At 40.0% G+C, this 21,107-nt stretch overlaps 1 protein-coding gene across 1 annotated transcript; it reads left to right on the top strand.

Annotated features, from left to right (window-relative positions):
* Positions 1-6,578: 6,578 nt before the first annotated feature.
* Positions 6,579-15,630, top strand: Ms4a5 (membrane spanning 4-domains A5). The gene is made up of 5 exons (XM_036178283.1): positions 6,579-6,736; positions 9,552-9,680; positions 11,096-11,152; positions 12,162-12,314; positions 15,544-15,630. The coding sequence occupies exons 1-5, from the start codon at positions 6,593-6,595 to the stop codon at positions 15,628-15,630; spliced, it is 570 nt and encodes a 189-aa protein (XP_036034176.1). The 5' UTR covers positions 6,579-6,592.
* The last annotated feature ends 5,477 nt before the right edge of the window (positions 15,631-21,107 follow it).

The following is a 21,107-nucleotide window of genomic DNA, read 5'->3' as shown; positions in this document are numbered from 1 at the left end:
AAGAGACCTCCTTTCCTGAAAATTATAGACTCATCAGAATTTAGGGTCCAGTGTTTTCAGATTTGCAGTCTTACTGTACTTAGCCATTCCAACTTTAGAATCCCACTTGCTCTTACCAATGTCCCTGCTTCAGTAGCAGTGTTGCTGAAGGACAGAGAATTCACCTTGCATTGTAATCCAGCCAGTTGCTAAATGAGATTCTGCACTTATTTTTCAGCAACTTCAACTCTGTAGCTACAGATGAGAAGAGGATCCTTCAGAACACACAGCAGTGGGTCTTGTCTATTGTGCTTGATCTAGGAACTCAAATCTCCGAGCTCCTCCCTTTCTTTCCCTACTTTGCCCAGAAAAAAAAAAAAAAGCGGCAGCAATCAACTTCATTATATTTATGCACTCTGAAAAGCGTTTTCAAGTATCATGAGATGAGCAGTGTCACCCAGACTTTTGTATATAAATGCTTAATTAGGAATAGTAGGTGGGGAAATTTTGTAAGATTATGAAGCCAGGTCATGCCATGGACTAATAGTGCTCTATGACTGAAAAGAGACTCATTAGCATCTTTTTCTATGATGAAATTAGAGAGCTTATTTAGAAACTCCAGAAAAACATCTGTAAGAGTCATTCTTTTTAAATAGTGAACATCAGGGAAGTTATTCTGTTCCACAGAAGCTTTTTTTAGACCAAAAATTGTATTGTCATAGATATCTGCATGAACAAATCATCATTAGATAGATGATAGACAAATAGGTGATAGATGTTGCTTTATAGTATTAATCAAATTATCTCTTTGGACTGAAATATCCTACCTCTAAATTCTAATGCAGAAGTCCTAAGTCCTAATGTGATAACATTGCAAATAGAGCTTTTGAAAATACTAGATTCAGATGAAAACAGAAGACTGTGACCCTTGTGGTGGGAATAGTGCCCTTCTACAGCGGTTACATGCCTACAGTTCCAGCATTCAAGAATATGAAGAAGAATTGTGAGTTCAAAGCCAGCCTGGGCTAGTGAGCTTAAAGCCAACTTGGACTATATTGTGAAACTCTTTCACACACACACACACACACACGGACACACACGGACACACACACACGGACGCACACACATGCACGCACACACGCACAGAGTGAGAGAGAGAGAGATAGAGACAGACAGACAGATACATCATAAAAACCTAAGTTTGCAGGTGTAAGAACAATTGTTTATAGACTGTTGTTAAGGATTATGCTGGTTTAGTAAATTAGGGGTCTTAGATAATCCTCCAACAACAATGATTTCACCAGTACTGAAAACTAGATTTCTGGTACCAAGCATGGTTTCTCTCCTGTAGAATGGGTTTCAGTATAACTATGGAGCTTTTGTTTTCCACCAAGATTTGTGTGCCACTATTACACCCTTAGGGTTATCATGCCATGCTGGTTGATGTGCTTCATAGGCATCATGGGTGGGTAGGACTGTGGTTGCCTCCCTCCTTTGGAAGCTTTCATGGTGCCTTCTGGCACCATGAAAACTAGGCCTCAGGGAGGGGACATTCAAGTCAGTTCCAGATTAAAGACAAGTGTAGTCTTCACCCCACATCAAAGAAACTTCTCTTTGCAACAGACTGAGACCACTACAGAAAACCACAATGACTCAAAAGTACAGGTTTGTAGAGCACAGTATTAGTGGAAACATATACAAACCCAAACCACACATAAGGCTCAGGGAACACTGTAGAAGAGGGGGCACAGAGATCATAAGAGCCACAAAATTAAGGAGTTTTCTGTGAGATTGTGTCTTATAATAACATCAGAACATACATCCATAAAGTCTTACCACATGATTGCTCAAACATCAACTGAATGAGGATGACACCAGTTGACATGCCAAACTGGATGAGGAAAAGCCCATGATCCCTCAACCCTACACAAAGACTACAGGCAACTGAGGAAGGCTGAGAGTGGGAGGTCTTTGCCAGACAAGGGCACAACAAATGGTTGTCTAGTGACAATAGTTAGTCAGGAAAGCATATACACACAAATAACCTTATAAAGACTTAACAGGCTATATTTAGAAATATATTTGTATATATTCAAAATTAGTGAAAAAAGAAACCATGAATTTGAAGGAGAGCAAGGAGGGATATATGGAAGAGATTGGAGGGAGTAAAAGGAAGGGAGACATGTTGTAATTGTATTAATCTAAAAAAGTTAAAAATCTAGGTTTGCTGGCACCCAGATTTAATGTTTTCTACTTTCTATAATCATAAATAAAATTATGTTGTTTAAATCCCCCAACCTCAGCCACATGGTTATGGCAGCCCAAACATACTAACACAAACTTTTATATTTCTTCTTAGATGGTAGAAAGAGCAAGGGTATTTTTTAAAAAACCATCTGACATCTATTGGTGAAATTATTAAGGCCACTCCACATAGTTAAAAGGGAGGTTTATTTAGTGGCGTAACTTACAAACGAAGGGAGAGGTTGCAGGGTCTGGCAAAGGTATGGCCATAGTCCGGCAGTGTTCTCTGGAGAACTCTGCTTGGTCTACCTCCAGCGTCCAGGGTCCTGGAACCAAGAGAAGCCTCTCCTTTGGATCCTGGGTCTTCAGCATCCTCTCTCAGCCCCACCTTGTAGGCATGACCATTGCTGAAGCCTCAATGGGGGTTGGAACTTCCAGGCCAAGGCTGGGATGGCTACCCACTACAGATATCATGAATCAAATGCCATTTTGTCTCTGACAGAAAAATCCCTGGTAGTCAGAAAGGGAACACTACAGAGAGAGAGAGGTTGTATGAACATACTGATATGCCAATGAATAGGAATTAGAGAGTGTAAATCAGAAGATACATCCAATGGGAGCTCCCTAGCACCTGCCCTTGTGGGTTCTATAAAAATGTTTGCAATTTTTATTTTAAATAGTCTATACATCTTGAGATGCTGCATCATTACTACTTGAAGGTAATGAGGATTTGGTACAGTGACAATACAGTGGGGAAGAGATTTCCATAAAAGCCAAGACAACATCCCAGGACAACTCACCAAAACAGAAACCCCAGTTGCTTCCTCCCTCTCGTGTCTCCTTGTTACTCCCCAAGATAGCCAAAAAATATTGAGAGAAATAATGGATTTTTCATGGTCCTTCATGGGATAAGGTCTAGAGTCAGTGTTTATAATTTAAATAGCAAATGACACCCAGAAGACTTGCAGGCCCCCAGGCAGAGGACACCTGTCACTGTGCTGCTCTCTGTGGTTGGATATGGGTCTTTAGAAGGAGAACATTTTTCAATATAAAGACAAGATATTTCAAAACAAAGAAAAATAAGTTTCATCTACAGTACGATATAAATGAAAGGACTTGGGAGCCTTTCTTATAACCACCCAGGAAGGGAATCAGAGAAGAAGCCTTGAACTCGGTCACTTGCATGATCATAACTTCCCAAGAATAATTGGAAACAAGATAAAATAAAGGTGTGGTTGTTTGAATGTAATTGTACCCCATAAGCTCATAGAAAATGGCACTATGGGGAGGTGTGGCCTTGTTGAAGGAGGTGTAGCCTTGGAGGAAGTGTGTCACTGTTGGGGCAGGCTTTGAAGTCCCTTTTGCTCAGTGTGACAGAGAGACCATTTCCTGTTGCCCACAAGATATATGATTCTCAGCTACTTCTCCAGCACCATGTCTGACTGCATGCCACCATGTTCCCTGCCATGATGATAATGGACTGAACCTCTGAAACTGTAAGCGAGCCACCCCACCTTGGTCATGGTGTCTTTTCACAGCAATAGAAACCCTAACTATGACAAAAGGTTTGATTTGGGGAAACATTAAGGCCTATAAGGTAGTATCCAATCATTCATAAACCACTTTAAGATTAGAGGGCCTCCCAGCTAAGACTCCTGGCAGTAGTGCATACAGAGCCTGGACTGGCCATCCCCTACGATTGGATTGGTGACTACTCCAGTTATTGTCAGAGTCTTCATTCAGTGACGGATAGAGACAGATTCTGAGACCCAAAACTTGGGCCAAGCTCATAGAGTCCTGCTGATGAGAGGGAAAAGGGATTGTAGGAGCCAGGAGGGTCAAAGACATCACAGGAAAACCCACAGAAATGACTAACCTGGCTCATGGGAACCCACAGAGTCTGAACCAACAACCCAGGAGCCTGCATGGGACTAACTTAGGCCCTCTGCATATATATATATATATGACAGTTGTATAGCTTGGTCTATTTGTAGGACTCCTGGCAATGGGAGCAAGGGCTGTCTCTAGTGCTTTGGTAGGCTCTTGGGAATCTATTCCTCATATTGGATTGCCTTGACCAGCTTGCATACAGGGGGAGGTGCTTGGTCTTACAGCACCTGGATATGTCATGCTTTGTTGATGCCCATGGGAGAACTGCCCCCTTCTGAGAGAGGGGTGGATTGAGGGAGGGCAGAGGGGAGAGGAAGAGGGAGTGGGAGGAGAGGAGGCTGTGGTTGGGATGTAAAATAAATAGATTTATTAAATTTTAAAAAAGATTAGAGGGCCTCTCATGAAAAGATAAGATTTTGTAATGTCAGGAAATAAGAAATGTAAGAATATATGAAGCTCTTTAAGGCTGAGATCAGCTATGCCATCTATGTGTGAATACACCTGAGATGTCTATTAGGAAGCAACTGCCTACAATGGATAAATACAAGACAATAACATTTGCAGTAACTCAGCATGGTACTGCCAAGGTTCTTATGGTTAAGCTCATAAATACACACTCAGCTGATAAAGAAATAGCCAAAATGAGCTATGGAAGTAAAGCAAGACAAAATATTTGACTGTCATGGTTAGAACAGAAATAATATGAGAAGTAATGCTGCCTAATAGTATTTTCTTATTATTGCTAAAATTTGTTTATATACCAAGAACATAATCACTCAAAATAGCCTTATTATATAATCATTATCCAAAATAAGACATGTCATGTTTCACTAAATATATAAACTAATATGAACACAGAAGTTAGTAATTTTATCTTGACCCAAGAACTAGTAAATAAACCTACTTGAGAATGAGATATAGAACTGGTCATTGGATACATGCATGAAATTCTCAAAGAAAAAACAATTTAACTTTTTTAAAAGGCTTAGGATTAGTTCTAGATTTCCATGCTCCAAGGATTGAATTCTGTGGTGCATCATGAGAAGTCACTTGGATAAATTAAAACATAATACACAAGTTATTTCCCCACTTATCAAGCAATTATGAGAATGTTACCATGCTTGGGTGGTGGGGACAGAGAGACTTGAAAAAGCCTAGAACAAAGCTAAAACATGGGCAATGAAGTTCATACAGTCCATTACAATTGGGTCATTACATTACTTAACTCAAAGGAAATGAATCCAATACCTGATGATTTTCATGAAGGTAACCATTAGCAGGAATCCACATTCACTTAAGCTTAATGTGAGAAAGGTCCACTCAAAATAAAGAAACTGTGCTATATAGATATAACTGACTAGTAAGATGCTGGTCTTGACAGAAAAATCAATGAAGAAAGGTATGAGATCAATAGAATAACAGAGCATGAACACACACACACACACACACACACACACACACACACATACACACACGTATGTATGTATATATCCCACAGTGGGGCATCTCTGTAACTGTGCTCATAACTGTAGTTAAGAGTACTCTTACAGGGGATCCACATTGGGTAGCGCAAAATTGCCTCTAGCTCCAACTCCAGGAAATGTGATGACTTCTTCTGACCTCCATAGGTGCCTCCATAAGTGGCATACACACACACACACACACCTTAAAAGTAAACAAATTCCTCTTTTGCTCATTTATGTCCTTGCAGTTTGACATGCCAGATCCACTAATGAAGTAGTCTATTTCTATTTATCACTTGAGTCTAAACTGCCTACAGAATTTGCCTAGGCTAATGAATGGGACACTAGCAAATGACTCAGAAGAAGTCTGAAGAGCAATATTGTCCTGAAAGAAACATAAGTCTCCAACTATCAGATACATGACTGATGCCATCCTCACTCACTTAACCCTACACAATCTACTAGTGGACTACAGATGTGTGAGGAAACTTTGTGAGGATTAAAAGAACAGTGCATAACATAAATTTACTAAAATAATAGTATTTTATTATACTATAATAGCAAAAAAAACTTTCAAATGACAGGCAACATGTATAAGGTGTGTGCTTAAAAAATTGACTAATTAGTTCTAAGGCCTGAAAGGTTTTGTCCTCTCTACATCTGAAATGGAAGAACTGGAAATTTAGGAACTAAAAGATTTCACAGGTTAATATATATGAGGAAGTTGTAAGAACAGAGGACTATGTGACTTGCCCAAGGACACAGTGTTTTCTGACCAAATTAAGACCACTAGTCAGCTGCTCCAATACACAGGTGTGGGCACTTTAACTCATATCTGTGGGCTCTTGACCATTCCTGAGATTCTATGACTCTGTGACTTTATGGTTCTATAATTCTAAGCCAAAGTACAACAATGCCAGTGCTCTAGCTAGCCTCAGTACAGGAAACAAACATGGTCTAAATGGGAGTGCCAGCTACATCCTTTTCTTCCACTTGAAAAGACCAATTGTGCCATCATGGATTCAAACAGTCCTGTGTTACTGGTGCTTCCTCCAGAGGTTACCAGTCAAGAATACCAAACAACAGGACTTACAGCCATAGCCTATGACTCCCAAAAACGAGTGCAGAAAATACTTATTAGAAAATTGAAGATCTTAGGGGTAAGTAAAATGTGTCCCTATGTATATTTACACCAAGTGGAGAGGCCGGGCAGGGAGCGAGGGATAAGAAAGTATCCAGTGGCACACATTCTCCAATACGAATAAACTCCGACTTTCGTTTCCACTAAATTCAGAAAGTGTTGGGTTGGGCTTCTATATAAATTATGCACAAGGTTCTGTGAACAGGATAATACAAGATGAATAAATTCAATGTTCCTGGACTTAAAACCTGCAGCCTCCAAACCATCTTTGAGCTTTTTTTTTAGTCAATTTTGGAGAGAAAAGGGAAAAATGACAATCAAGAAGTTAGGCCAGATTCTCTATCTTAGCATACTGCAACATACACTATTATACCTTCTCAAACAAAGCTCAGGACTCACAGCATTATATGACATGCACATATGTATGCTCATTTATGCATGTAAGTATGAAGATTTTTAGAATAGCCTCTTTTTTATTTTTTAAATTAAAAATATAAGTACATCATCTCCCTCCAAACTAATTTATGGTCCCTCCCTCACTGTTCTCTCTGAAAACTGTGGTCTCTTTTTATTTGTTATTGTTACATATTTGTATAATACACAAATATATAAATACAACCTGCTGGTTCTGATAGTGTTGCTGCCACTTGGACAATCAGTTTACAGAGGTGGGGGGGATGCTTATCCCTAGAAAAGACCAATTCTCCCTTTCTCAGAAGTCCTTAGTTGCCTGTAGTTCTTTGTCTAGAGGTAGGGTCCTGGAAAACATTCATTTCTCCATCAATCAACTCATTCATTCTACAAATACTAATTTTATTTACCAAACCTTTCTTAAGACAATGGTCAGGTAAGAGGTAGTCAGGTATAGTTGAGGTTGTAATGTCACCAATGTCATTGAGACTATGCTGTCCTTTGAACTCCAGCCTCCCATAATGGAAAATAGAAAATAATCTTTTACAGAAAAAAAAAAATAAGAAAGACAGTCCTGTGGCACGTGGAAGACCACTAGTGTACTCTGCTTCAGCATCTCTTCAAATACGATGAAGTCCAATCTCAAATGAAATAGTTTATATTACTTTAACAGAAATGGAACTAGGTGCAAGCAACTATGTTAGCTTCTGTACGCACAGAAACAAATACAAGCTAGATATTCCTCACTGAGGCAAAGAAAGGTGTCATTCAAACACAATAATAGCATGAAAATATTGAGAATAATAGGTCAATGGAGCATCTAGTAAGAGCATAGATGGTGATAATGAGAGTGGGAGCCCCAGAGTTGGAACAGTCATCACCAATGGAAAGGAGATGAGCACATTTCACAATAAAGTGGACACTGAACCCAGACTCTGATGAAATGATGGAAGTTCAAAAACTATACATGAAGGGAGAAAGCAGAAGCACGCTAGCATAGGGAGGGAGGGTAGAGGAGAGCTGGGAGGGGTCAATCTAGGCCTGAAAGATTTAACAAGACTAAAAATAAAAAGAATGAATCTGTCTGATAAATTGGTCATGATATACCCATACAGTAGAACAGTGTTCTGTGGTACAAGAAATGAGATAACAAGCCAAGAGGAAGCATAAAGAATCTCATTTTCATATTGTTAAGTGAAAGAAGCCAACGAGCACTTCAGGAGATGATAGACAATGGAGGACTATCTCTACAAATCCACCAATATGTGGGAAAAACATGAAAGTTATGAAATAAGCACCCCAATGTTTCCTACAGCAGGAAAATGCTATCAAAATCAAATATGTGTGTTTTTGTAATTCCTCTGTCAGATTGCTAGTTTATATTTTACCTGTATTGATTTGTTTGTTGTGCATATATGGTCACATGCATGCCACAGCATATGTGTGGAAGTCAGAAGAAAACTTTCAGGAATCCACTCTCTCCTTCCACCACACAGGTTCCAGGGATCAAACTCAGATTGTCCAGCTTAGTGTCAAGCACCTTTATCTGCTGAGCCATCTTGCTGGCTGAAGTATGCATGATTTCACAAGTAGAGCTAATTGAAAAGTTAGCTACTTTGGGATTGTTGCAATCAGAGAACTTGAAAAGGACAGGCGACCTGATGACCCCAGGCCTAAAAGAATGACAGCATCAACAAAAGAGACAAAGAAGTCAGGAAATCAGGCTTAGAGGGGGAAAGTGAGCCCATTTTAGGACATAAGGAATATGAGGTAGGTTGTGGGACATTCAAGAGGGATAGTCATCCAGATGTGATATGCATACTGTACCTCTTAGGATTCAGCCACCAAATGTTGGTACTGCAGCAAAAGAGCTCACCCAGACTGAGGAAGTACAGCAAAAGGATGACAGAGGACATGACCCCTAGGCTTTTTTTAGCACGCCTGGGCCCCCTGCCTAGCATTCACAGTATGTTCAGAATGTGCCTTACAAGCATAGCATAGGGAGAGTGAAGAACAACCCATGAGGAAACCTCCAGGCCTGGGGATGCAGCTCTGCTTCAGAAGGCTCAAAGGATTTTCCTGAGAGTACCCTTTAGGCCAAGCTGGCTCTGTAATTTAAAGTCGACATTCACATGTATGTGCTGAAGAACTGGGGATTTCGTGAGAAGAGAACAGGGCCTGAGAGCTTCCTCTCAAAGCACCAGCTGACCTTGAGCTTGGGAGTAGTGGGGTAGACTCATTTTCCTCTTAGTAATTATCAGATGAAGGGGTTAAGAAAACATCAAGAGTTATTGAAGAGGGACATCCATTATCCTTTCCTAGACTATAAAGAGAGTGACTGCCAAATCCTGGAAGTAAAGATATAAGCAGAATGGGCTCCACCCTCGCATTTCTTCTGACCTGACTTTCTCCTCTATTTGCAGACCGTCCAGATCCTGTTTGGAATCATGAACTTTTCATTTGGAGTTGTTTTCCTTTTCACCTTGGTAAACCCATACCCAAGGTTTCCTTTTATATTTATCTCAGGATATCCATTTTGGGGCTCTGCTTTGGTGAGTTTAGTGCATTTAGTTCAATTTAAAGGCATGTCAACCAGGCAATGTGTTAGTGAATGAATTCTTAGTTATGAAACAAGATAGGTTTGAGTATATGATCCTGTAGAAAATGCCACAAAGACATTAACCCCATTGCGATTACTTCTATCCTCCACTGAATCACCAGAATTGGTGGTAGTCCATCATTGGGTCTTGAAATTTGGAGGGACTATTCATTTGAGTTTTATGATTGTTTGTTGGTCCATCAATTTGTCCAAAATTACTTTCAACACATGATAAACTGTATTCACAGAGCAAGACAATGAGGATCCAAATTTTAGTACAGTTGTTATCCTCCAATGGACATTCAATCTAATAAGAAAGAAACTGTGCCAAGAGATTAGCATACTTCTTATACCTATGCGATGCTGTTTCTGATGCTGACAAGCAAGTGGTTTGCTCTGCAGAAAGTAAAGAAGCAGGAACAGGGACAGCTCCTGCATGTGCCTTCTGAACCACAAAGAGATTAGTTAATCTTCCGCATTGACTTTGCACCTGCATAGCATCAGAGACTGGGTAGGGTGTGGGATTCAGTAGAAGGCAGTCCCTGGTCACAAGTCCTCACACCAAAGGGTATGACAAGTATTTGGGAGAGGATACAAAAGCGGCTTCTAGAGGAAAGGCATCTGAGTATAAAGGAAACTGGGCAGAGTCATTTCCAGCTGGTCTAGAGCTTAAGGATGAGGGGTTGTTTAATTAGGTGAAAAGCATATACAAAAGATGGGAACAGGGGGTGTCTGGGTAAAAAGGGAGGGAGGTTTCATTATCTGTCTGATGGTCTGGGAGAGCATCCACTACTAATGAGGCTGAAAGAAGAGGCTAAAAATTTAAACATAGCTGGGTTGAACTCAGATATTAAGTTTCTACTGAACAATGAGGCTGCCATATTTGACCCACCTCCACAAAAATGAATGTGTGTGGTATTTCCTTCCTTCCTTCCTTCCTTCCTTTCTTAATTTCTTAATTTCTTTCTTTCTTTCTATAGTCTGTTGGCTGAAATTACACCTTGTGTTCCCTTACAACAGAACATACTGGTTGTACTATAATGACTCTATAACCTTAGTGTTTATAAACTGATGACACTGGTATCATTTGGTAGCTGAGTCATGGTTATCAATAACAGGAGAATGGATGAGGAAATAAAAGTCCAGTAAGGTAGAAACATCCTCTTCTTCAAACAGGCGGCTCAGACTAAAACAGATCCAGTCTTTTTGTTCTCTGTTCTGTGGACAGCCTCCTCACTCCCTTGGGGTTTCTGCAACCTTAGGAGGGAGGCATAGGGAAGAAATGGGCAAAGACCTGACTAAGAAATCCTCCATATCAGCTTCCTGTGTCCATCATTAAAATATTTATTTATTTGTTTGTTTGTGTAGTTTATTAACTCTGGAGCCTTTCTGATTGCACTGAAAAGAAAAACTACGGACACTCTGGTGAGTTCTATTTCTACCTTATAAAAAGTATAATTGCTCAGTAATTTGCCTGGCTTTGGAAATCATCATAGAATCAGAAGCCATTAGTCATCAGGAGACTTTTCCAGGTTATCATGTTCTACATGGAGACACTGAGGGGAAGAACAGTTCAATGACTGGACCATGGTCTCTGGTCATTAATGCAGACTGGGTCTCAGTAATCCAGTCATTCATTCTTTTCATAAGTAGTTTTGGTGCCTACTGCACACCAGATACTTTACCAGGAAAAGCACAATGTAGACAACCTAATTAAATCATAAATGGACTCCAGAGGTAAAGAATACATTGCTGATCTATATAAATTTGTAGGCATAGGATATTCTATCTCACTCAAAGAAACAGAGATATTAGATAGTAATTAATAAGTCGGTAAGTTATTTGGATCAAAGAACATTGGAAAATTTTATAATTTTAAAATGTGCTTACTTTTATTTATCAGGTATGTGTATGGGGGTGCATTCCATGCCACATTGTACCTGTGGAAGTCACAGTGTACCTGTGGAAGTCAGAAGACAGCTATTAGGAGCTGGTTCTCTCCTTCCACGGTGTGGGTTCAAGGATGGAACTCGGGTTGTCAGGTGGCAAGTACCTTTATCTGCTGAGCCATCTCACCAGGCCTAAAAGTTTGTAATTTTAGGAAGATGTAAAAGTGACAGAGAAATTCAGTGTTTGGTTAAATACAGTTTTCAAATGAACATTTAAACAGGCCATAGCTACCTCTATTTGAATGGAAGTTAACCCAGGCACAAAATGTGAGAGATGGAGAGGTTATCAAAGGCTGGCTGACTTCCCCATTCACTGTGGGTGCATGCCTAAAGATGTATTGTGAGTGGCAAATGTTTTAAATGATCACATGGTGGCTTCTTGGTGTTGTGACTAATCCAGCTCTCCAGTACTCACCCACCCCCACTGCTCTGTCTGAGGCACAAAGTAGGCCTGAATCTTATGTTATGCTCTGATTCTATTGCAGATAAAAATGAGCCAGGTGATGAATTTACTTAGTGCCCTGGGAGCTGCATCTGGAATCATTCTCCTCATATTTGGTTTCCTTCTAGATGAAGCATTCATCTGTGGCTATTCTCCAGATGGTATTCAATGTGGTCCTATTACTGTTCTATTCCTTGTAAGTACCCTGTGCCATTTCTAGAGTGAGAAGCAGATGGTTTGAACAAAAATATTAGCACCCAGTCAGCACCATCCAGATAATATTATAGGCACCTGTGTATTTCCTTTTGCTCAAAACATTCAAGAGTCCACTGTACTAGACCAACATTATGTCAGGCATTGTGGAGTAGAACAATAAACAGTCAATAACTTATAAAAGTTATAAAACATGCAAGTAAAATAAGGATAATATAAAGAGCAAGTGACACTAAAAGATAGAGGCATAGTGGTATGCTTGTGGTTCAAAGTTCCCAATATATATTATAATTGTGTCTTTGGTTTTAATATTTAGATTATATTTCTGATAAAGTATGGTAAACTGAAAATAGACATTTCTGCTCTGTCCAAACTATTGCAATAATTGGTGTAAAATAATGCAAAGGGCATGAGTGAATCTATATAGAAATAAAATGATAATCAAGTAGGAACATTAAAGACTGCTAACATGGCTAACTTCATATAGAGTGCATGCTTAGTCGAGATGAGGCAATAGTTTGGATCCCAGTGCCCCCAAAGATTGCTGAAGAAGTTCAAAATTACCTAAGAGAGTGGAGCTCAGGTAAAAGAGGGCTGTTCTAAGATAGTGTGTGGTGTGATTAGGTGCAATAGGACCCCCAAAATCAGGGGAGGGGGGCAGAAAAGGGGGAACTTGTCCTGGTCATGCTGAGCAGAATGTTTTAAATCATCCCTTCTCTGAAAATGAAATACTATATATAAAACAAATAAAACAAAACTCACTCAAAGATATTTTAAAACTTTTGAAGTCTGCTGTTCACAAACTAGAAGTTTGTAAAAGAAAAGTTTAGGACTTGAAATTTCTAAACAGAATGTTAAAGAACACAGAAGCTGCTTATGTGTCACAGCTGTGTGTCAGTGTTGGCCTTCTGCAATCTAATTGTGAGAGAGACATGGAGGCCAGTGTCCACTCAAGGTAGGTCTACAGTGACATAGGCCCTCAATACGCTTCTTAGCCTTCAGGTAAGGATAACACAAAAGTGTCATGCACTAAAGTGGTACAGAGGACTGGCTGAATAATGTGAATACAGAAAAAAAAAGTACTCAAGAAATTGTAGCCACAAACCAAATTTCTGACTTCTTCCCACTCCTTATCCCTGTCCCCACCCCGAGATTTTAACCTTCAGTAGACACCAACTATATTATCCAAGAATGCTCACAACTTGAACATTTGCTAATGCTAAAGGATATATGGGGATAAATGACCAATAGCTTCTAGAAGTCCTATAACTTTTCCAACTCAAACTGAAAACATGTATGAAAAGAAATGACTCTGTGGATGACAGCTAATAGAAACAAGATAGACCATGCTCCTTTGCCAATAATCCAATCCAATCTATCATTGTTCTTTTTTATTTTCAGCAAGAGAATATGCATACATATAATATTGTATATAACATATTTTATATCTATATAACATAGCTATATTCATGTGTGTGTGTGTATTCAGAGAAGATGTATACTGAAACAACAGTGGATAAGATCTTACTAAAACCACCACCCACTGTCACCTGTATACCTCAGGTAGTCTCAAACAGTAGTCCTTAAGAAATTCCAAAGTAGATGTTCTATAAGACATGATAGCTCATAGGCAGTTCAAACTCCCTGAGATTAGCAACTACATCTTTTCCATTTAAGGCTACTGAAGCAAAAGCACCCTCCTTCAAAGTGCCAGTTACCATTAATTGTGGCTTTCTTATCTTCCTATTTTTCCCATGCTAGTTCAAGGTTCAAAATAACTAGCAGACAACCTTACTAACATGACATCACTGTGACAGTGTCTGGCTGTTTGTAAGGCTGAAATTATTACTACAGACCAATATTTCTTATAAATATAGATATAAATATCCCCAGTTGAATACAAGCATGTTGAATTTAGTGATGTGTACACAGGGTCCCCAACTACAACCAGGTATCCTGTATCCTAAGAACAAAATGTATGTTTAAGTAAATCTATGTATTTACTATACTATATCAACAAAACACATGATGAAACTCACATGATATCTGAGTGGACATAGAAAAGAAAACAGACTAAATTCATCATTAAATGATAAAAACACTCAACAAGCCATGAATAGAGGAAGAACTCTTCAGTTCAATTAAGTCCATCTGTAAAATTCAACTTGTTTTCCCTCTGTCAAAAGTCTGGTAATTGATGTATTCAGCACCCACCAGGATTCAATAAGAAGCTCCCAGGCTGCAGTCAAGGATTAATAAGGAAGTAGGATGGCAAGCAGAGACATGATGAAAAGATGCACCATCATCTGAGATGGCACAGTAAGGAGACAGCATCCATTTACATTAAAGGCACACATAGCTTTCAGCCAGTATCTATCTACACTGCAGTTAAGTCACCTGTATACAAACATGTGTTACAACAACACTGCTGCAGCTTTGTTCAGAGTAAAACATAAAATAAAAAAAAACACAGAAAAAGGAAGGAAATGTATCAGCTCCTGTCACAGAAGAGTAAAGTATCGAAATACTTTACACCGTGACATTGTATTAAAAACCAGGTGACCTTAAATAGTTATTCAACCTATCATAAAGATACAATAGACAAATATAGCATAGAATCGTGTTAATCACACGAGCCTTTGCAATGGCCATAGAAGGATCCATTCTTGGAAGAGGGCAGGCTCTGACCAGCTCTGTGCCAGGGTCCAGCCTGTGGACTCCTGGCCAGGTGTGGATGGCTATGTGTGCTCTCTGCTGGCATGGTACAATCTACTTTCAAAGTCTTCTGAGTGGTGCTTCTAGCCTAGCCTTCTCTCCATGTCTCTTTTTCCATGTGTTACTTTTACCTGGGGTAGTAGTTTTCTCTTTCCCCCTCTTTTTCTTGCCTTTTCTATTTTTGTCTCTACCATTTTCCTGTACCTTGGCTTTTTTCTAACTTTGTCCTTCAAGAGACCACTTTTCTGATATGCATTGCTCTGTGGATGCTGTGTCTATGAAATGGAGAATGTCCTGAATATAATTTACCAAATATTCTGTTTGATTTTTTAAGACAATAATGTTATTCTATTCTATTCTGGTATAGCTTATATTCCCATTGTCCTTCACTAATTTGAGAAGTAATGGTTTATTATGTGGTAATGGCTACTTCATTGTGATCAGAAAACCCATCAACTCTCCTAACATCATGACTCCATTGTTTCTTTCTGTTTCAGGGGATTTTGGTTATGTTGATGATCTTCAGCATTGCTGAACTGGTCATTTCCCTCTTTTCCTCATTTTTGGGATACACCACAAAATAATTTGCGGAAGGCTGTTGTTGAATAGCACTGTGCAAATAAAGATGCAATGTGAGACAGCTTAGAGGCCAGTACTGCTTGTGATAAAGATCCAACACAAATACATATTTAAAATTTGTAATTATTTGAAGCAAAAGGGGTTGGGATTGACTCAAGGGAGATCATTTTGGCTGATGAAACTGATCCTGCATCCTGGCAATGCCACTTACTCTCCCAACAGAATGATTACCTTGGTGTAATCACCTTTCTTGTTCTTTGTGGCATGGCCACTCTATTAGTAAAGATAGGAACCAAAGCTCAAACTCAGGTGACCACATCATCTGACTGGAAGTCTACACATGACAGTTTCCTGGTGAGTCCCCTAAGAGATGCCACACAAGGCCTCCCGCTCCATGAAGCAAGAAGATGAATTGAAAGGAAGAATGGGTCAGTCAGAAACTTTTACCTTGAAGCCACAAGACTGTCAATTGTTATTAGCCAGCTACAAGAGTAGTTACAGCATGCTGGTTAGTTTTTATTTTTAACTTGGCACTAACTAAAGATGCCCAGGAAGAGAAATGGCCAATTGAGTAATTGCCCAGATAAAGTGGTCATGTTTGGAGCACTGTGATGCTTGATGTGGCAGGGTCCATGCCAGTATGGGTAGTGACATCCCCCAGCAGGTAGGGGGAGCTGTATACAAAAGCTGGCAGGATGATGGGTCAGAGAGCAGAGTAAGCAGTACCCTTCGTGGTTTCTGCTATAGTATTGACCATAGCAGCAGAGAAGCAAACTAGAATAAATACTCAAATCAATAATCAACAATGGCAAATATGGGTGGAGATACTATGGTACAGATTTTGTACCAAATGGTATAGCTGCTGCTCCTTTGAGCTCACAAAATACTGAGAAAAGAATTGTATTGTTACATCTAAACAAGGAAGCTGAAGCATGAAGAGGGTAAGATCTGCTCGATGTCATAAAGCTTGCAGTGGTAGGTCTGCGTCAACATGCAATCTGGTTCCACAGTCCAAGAGGTCTCACTCCTTATCTGCTGGGATCTCTCTCTCAAGCTCTTATTGGGTCTCTGAACCCTTTTACACCCTTCAAAATTAAAAGTAATTTCATGTTGACAGAAATAATGCTTTCCCAAAACAACCATATTTTCCAAAGTAATGTGAAGAATAGCACTGGCTTTATTTTCAAAATCCCTAAAGAAACAGTTCACAGACTTGGCTGGCTATGCATTCACATCATCTGAGGAACTTCCAGAATCCCTAGTGCACCATGGGCAAACATATCAATTACATCAGAGTATGGTGGGAGCCATGCACTTACTTGATCAGTTTTCTGAGATTTACAGGGGATTCCGATGCAGAGAGTGCCTGGAAGAGGCTGCTGTAAGACAGTATAGTATATATGGGAGGAGGGGGCAACAAGATACTCTCTATGACCCTTCCCTGCAGTCCATCATGTCTCATGCTCTGTAACCTGTGGAATGTACCAGTATCATCTAGTGAAAGAGCTAAATAAGATCTTAATGTGGGTACTGGAAAGACGGCTCAAGTTAAGAGAATTCTCTGCTCTTTCACAGTTTGGTTCCCAGGATCCACACTGGACAGAGCACAGCTGCCTGTAACTCCAGTTCTGAGGTCTCTTACACCCTCTCCAGGCTCCCATGACACCTGCAAGCTTGTGGTATACATACACCCAGGCAGGCACACACGCATATACAAATAAATAAAGTATAAAATGTCTTAAGGTCCTCATGTTGTTTTGAAAACAAATGACATCATGAGGTTTGCAGGCAAATGGATGGAACTAGAAAATATCATCCTGAGTGAGGTAACCCAGACTCAGAAAGACAAACATGGTATGTACTCACTCATAAGTAGATACTAGATGTAAAGCAAAGGATAATCAGACTGCAACCCACAGCTCCAGGGATGCTAGCTAGTAAGGAGGACCCTAGGAAAGACACAAGGATCTCCCAGTGACGGAGAAATGGATGAGATCTACATGAGCAAACTGGGGATGGGATGGGGGTGTGTGTAATGGAGGGCAAAGGTCAGGGGAAAGAGAGCTTAGAGGTGCAGGAGGTTTGAGCTGGATCAGAAATAGAGTGGGAGAACAAGGGAAGAGATACCATGATAAATGAAGACACCATGGGAATAGGGAGAAGCAGAGTGCTAGGGAGGTCCCCAGGAATCCACAAAGATGATTCCACCATAGACTACTGGCAACAGTTGAGAGGGCACCTGAACTGGCCTACTCAGGTGACCGGATGGCTGAATACCCTAACTGTCATGATAGAACCCTCATCCAGTGACTGATGGAAGTAGATACAGAGATTCATGGCCAGGTCCCAGGCAGAGCTCCAGGAGTCCAGTCGACAAAAGAGAGGAGGGATTCTATGAGCTAGAGATATCAAGACCATGATTATAAAAAGTACAGAGATAACTAGCCAAACTAGTAGAAACACTTGAACCATGGACCAATAGCTGAGGAGCCCCCATAGTACTGGATTAGGCCTTCTGGATAAGTAAGACAGTTGTTTAGCTTGAACTGTTTAGGGGGCCCCCAGGCAGTGGGACCGGGACCTGTCCCTAGTGCATGCGCTGGTTTTTGGAACCTAGTGCCTATGGTGAGACACCTCTGCACAGCCTTGGTGCAGGGAGGAGGAGCTTGGACCTGCCTCAGCTGAATGTATCAGGTTCTGCTGACTCCCCATGGGAGACCTTGTCTTGGAGGAGGTAGGAATGGGGGTGGGCTGGGGGAATCTGAGGTTGATATGTAAAATGAATAGAAAATCTCTTAATAAAATTTTAAAAAAGAAATATTTGAACACACATCACAGGACATGATAAAAGTAAGAATCAAAGATGGGAAGAAAAATAAAATTGAGTACCTAAAACAAATGAACAACTTAACAGAAAAAGTAGACCACACTCTTGACTAGACACTTCATAGAATAGAACATCACAAAACCATCCACATATATGAAGATAGGCATTGCCATCAGTGCCATAGGAAGAAAAACCTAAACCACACTGTGTAGTTAGAGTTTCCTGCCTGGCCCAGTCAGGACAAATCTCTCTTACCCACCAGTCGCACAGTCGCTCAGACCCAACCAAGAAAGCACACAGAAACTTACATTGTTTAGAAACTGCATGGCTGTGGCAGGCTTCTTGTTATCTAGTTCTTCTATCTTAAATTAACCCATTTCTGTTAGTCTATACTTTGTCACATGGCTCGTGGCTTACCAGTGTCTTTACATGTTCCTTTTCATGGCGGCGGCAGGCGGTGTCTCCCCCCAGCCTTCTACTTCCCAGAATTCTCTTCTCTCTTGTCCCGCCTATACTTCCTGCCTGGCCACTGGCCAATCAGAACTTTATTTACACAGAGCGATATCCACAGCACTTCCCCTTTTCTGTTTTTTTTAAGGAAGGTTTTAACTTTTACATAGTACAATTACATATAACAAAACAATTATCAAGCAAGAATTACAGTTACAATATTAAAGAAGATATCCTATCTATCTTATTTTTGTGAGTCTAAGGTTTTATATCTAACTTATCTTTTATCATAACTGAAGAAATTATAACTATCTAGTCTTCAACCACATCAAAGACCTCAGAAGGATATAATATTACCTGAGAACCAGGAGAAGGATACAAGCATTTTTCAGGAGTCTTGCAAGAGTAGACAGAGATAGCTGGCAGCCTGGACAGTCACCTAATGTTCCTTTGTAAAGTTGGGGCATTTGTCTTCAGCCCACAGGGCTAGAGTCTCTCGATCACTTCTCTCAGTGTCCTGTAGAATGTCTGGCAGTTTCCTCTGTGAAGCAGGAACCTGAAGGACCATTTTGTCAAGCAAAGTTTAGTGGTTACCTTTCTATGGGTCCTGCATGTCCAGTCGATCAAGCAGTCCACGCAAGAACAGTTTCTTGCCCAAATGGCTATTTTTGCCAAGGTGAAGATAAGATATGAAGTGTCTTCAATGCCCATCCTCCTCTCTGAAGTAAATCGGTGCTGCCAGGAGCAGATATGTCTCACTGTCCAGAAAGTCTAAATTTTAAAAATATTTTAAATGCCATATTCTGTAGGTCTTTGAAGTATTTGAAGATTACCTATCTATCTGAAATATCTCTATGTATACCTAGAAGACTTAACTAACATGGCTATGAGTATGATTATCACAGATGATTAATTATTAATCTATTTTTAATTATCCATTACAATTTTAAATGAGCTGTACAAACATAATACCTTAAACACAATTAGAAATATACACACAGTATAACAAAATTAACTTTAAGTTTGTATCAATAAACTAAAATCTATACCAATGTAAAACATTTTAAACAAGTTGTTGCTCTTTAGAAGTAAGTTCCTTCCTTAATCTACCCTTTCATCCTATTATATCTATATTGGATCCCCTTTTCTTCTTTAGAAAGAGATCGCATTTATAATCAACCTGCTTTAAAGAAAAATACTGGTTTTTCTCTGTCCCACACCAGAGGGCTCTTCTGATTTGGGACATAAAAATCTCTTAACCTTTTCTTTTAGCAATATGTCTGGGTTTAGAGAAGGAGTGAGCCAATTCCATCTCCAAAGCCAGCTTGATAATTTTGGGAAATTGGGCGTAGTTTCTCTTGCTACTTCCTGCTGGAGGGGGGCGCTGTATCTTATGGGGATACAAAGAAAATTTTAGGATTATAGAGTAGTCCATTAGGCTGAACCTCTGAGCCAGTTGCCTTGAAACCATTCTGGATGTCAGATCATCTGGGCCATGGTGTCATCGGAGACCTTTCAGGTGGTCTTGGCTGATCAAACCTGATATATCTTAATCTGGAACAAATCCACAGCCTCTGGATTTCTATGGAAACAAAAGCAGAGACTCTTTTCCAAAGCAACATGTCCTTATGTCCAAATTTTGAAGTCAAGGTACCTTTAAAATTTACATATTTGTTTAACAGCTTTTACAATTAAATCTTTTTCTGCAGTTAAAAATCCCAAAGACAAGACAAACCAGATTCTCTGTGTAATATCCATCTTTGTAAGACTGAAACGCCTATGGCTGTTGGCTCCGCCCACCTCAGCTTTCCAACATGGCGGTGGTACAGTTTACCGCCAGTTCTGGGTCTGGAGCCACATGTACCATCAACTATCAGAAGCACTTCTATCAAAGCAGCGCATAGCCCAGAAACTTTTTTTTTTTTTTTTAACTAGCAAAGGCTAAATCTACCACGCAGCAGAGTAAAGTGCCGCTTGTAGACTCCTCATTCCCGCCACACTGCAGGTCAGACACACATGCCAGGAACCCGCCATAGTAGCTGAAACTGGGGGGTGCCGCTAACTTGAGACAGACAATTAGGAAGCTGTTTTTAGCTCCGTCTTAGAATCTTTTTTCTCAGGTTTTAGGTGGAAACTCTTGCCAACACGTTGGACGCCATTTGTAGTTAGAGTTTCCTGCCTGGCCCAGTCAGGACAAATCTCTCT

The sequence above is a fragment of the Onychomys torridus genome, chromosome 1 (assembly GCF_903995425.1).
Source record: "Onychomys torridus chromosome 1, mOncTor1.1, whole genome shotgun sequence".
NCBI classification, from domain to species: Eukaryota; Metazoa; Chordata; class Mammalia; order Rodentia; family Cricetidae; genus Onychomys; species Onychomys torridus.
This window is presented reverse-complemented; position numbering and strand designations above follow the sequence as displayed.

Excerpts from the sequence above, each read along its gene's own strand:
- Ms4a5 (XM_036178283.1), top strand. The coding sequence starts at position 6,593 with ATGGATTCAAACAGTCCTGTGTTACTGGTGCTTCCTCCAGAGGTTACC. Across the intron at positions 6,737-9,551 it reads GAAAATTGAAGATCTTAGGG|ACCGTCCAGATCCTGTTTGG; the intron begins GTAAGTAAAATG and ends CTCTATTTGCAG. Across the intron at positions 11,153-12,161 it reads GAAAAACTACGGACACTCTG|ATAAAAATGAGCCAGGTGAT; the intron begins GTGAGTTCTATT and ends ATTCTATTGCAG.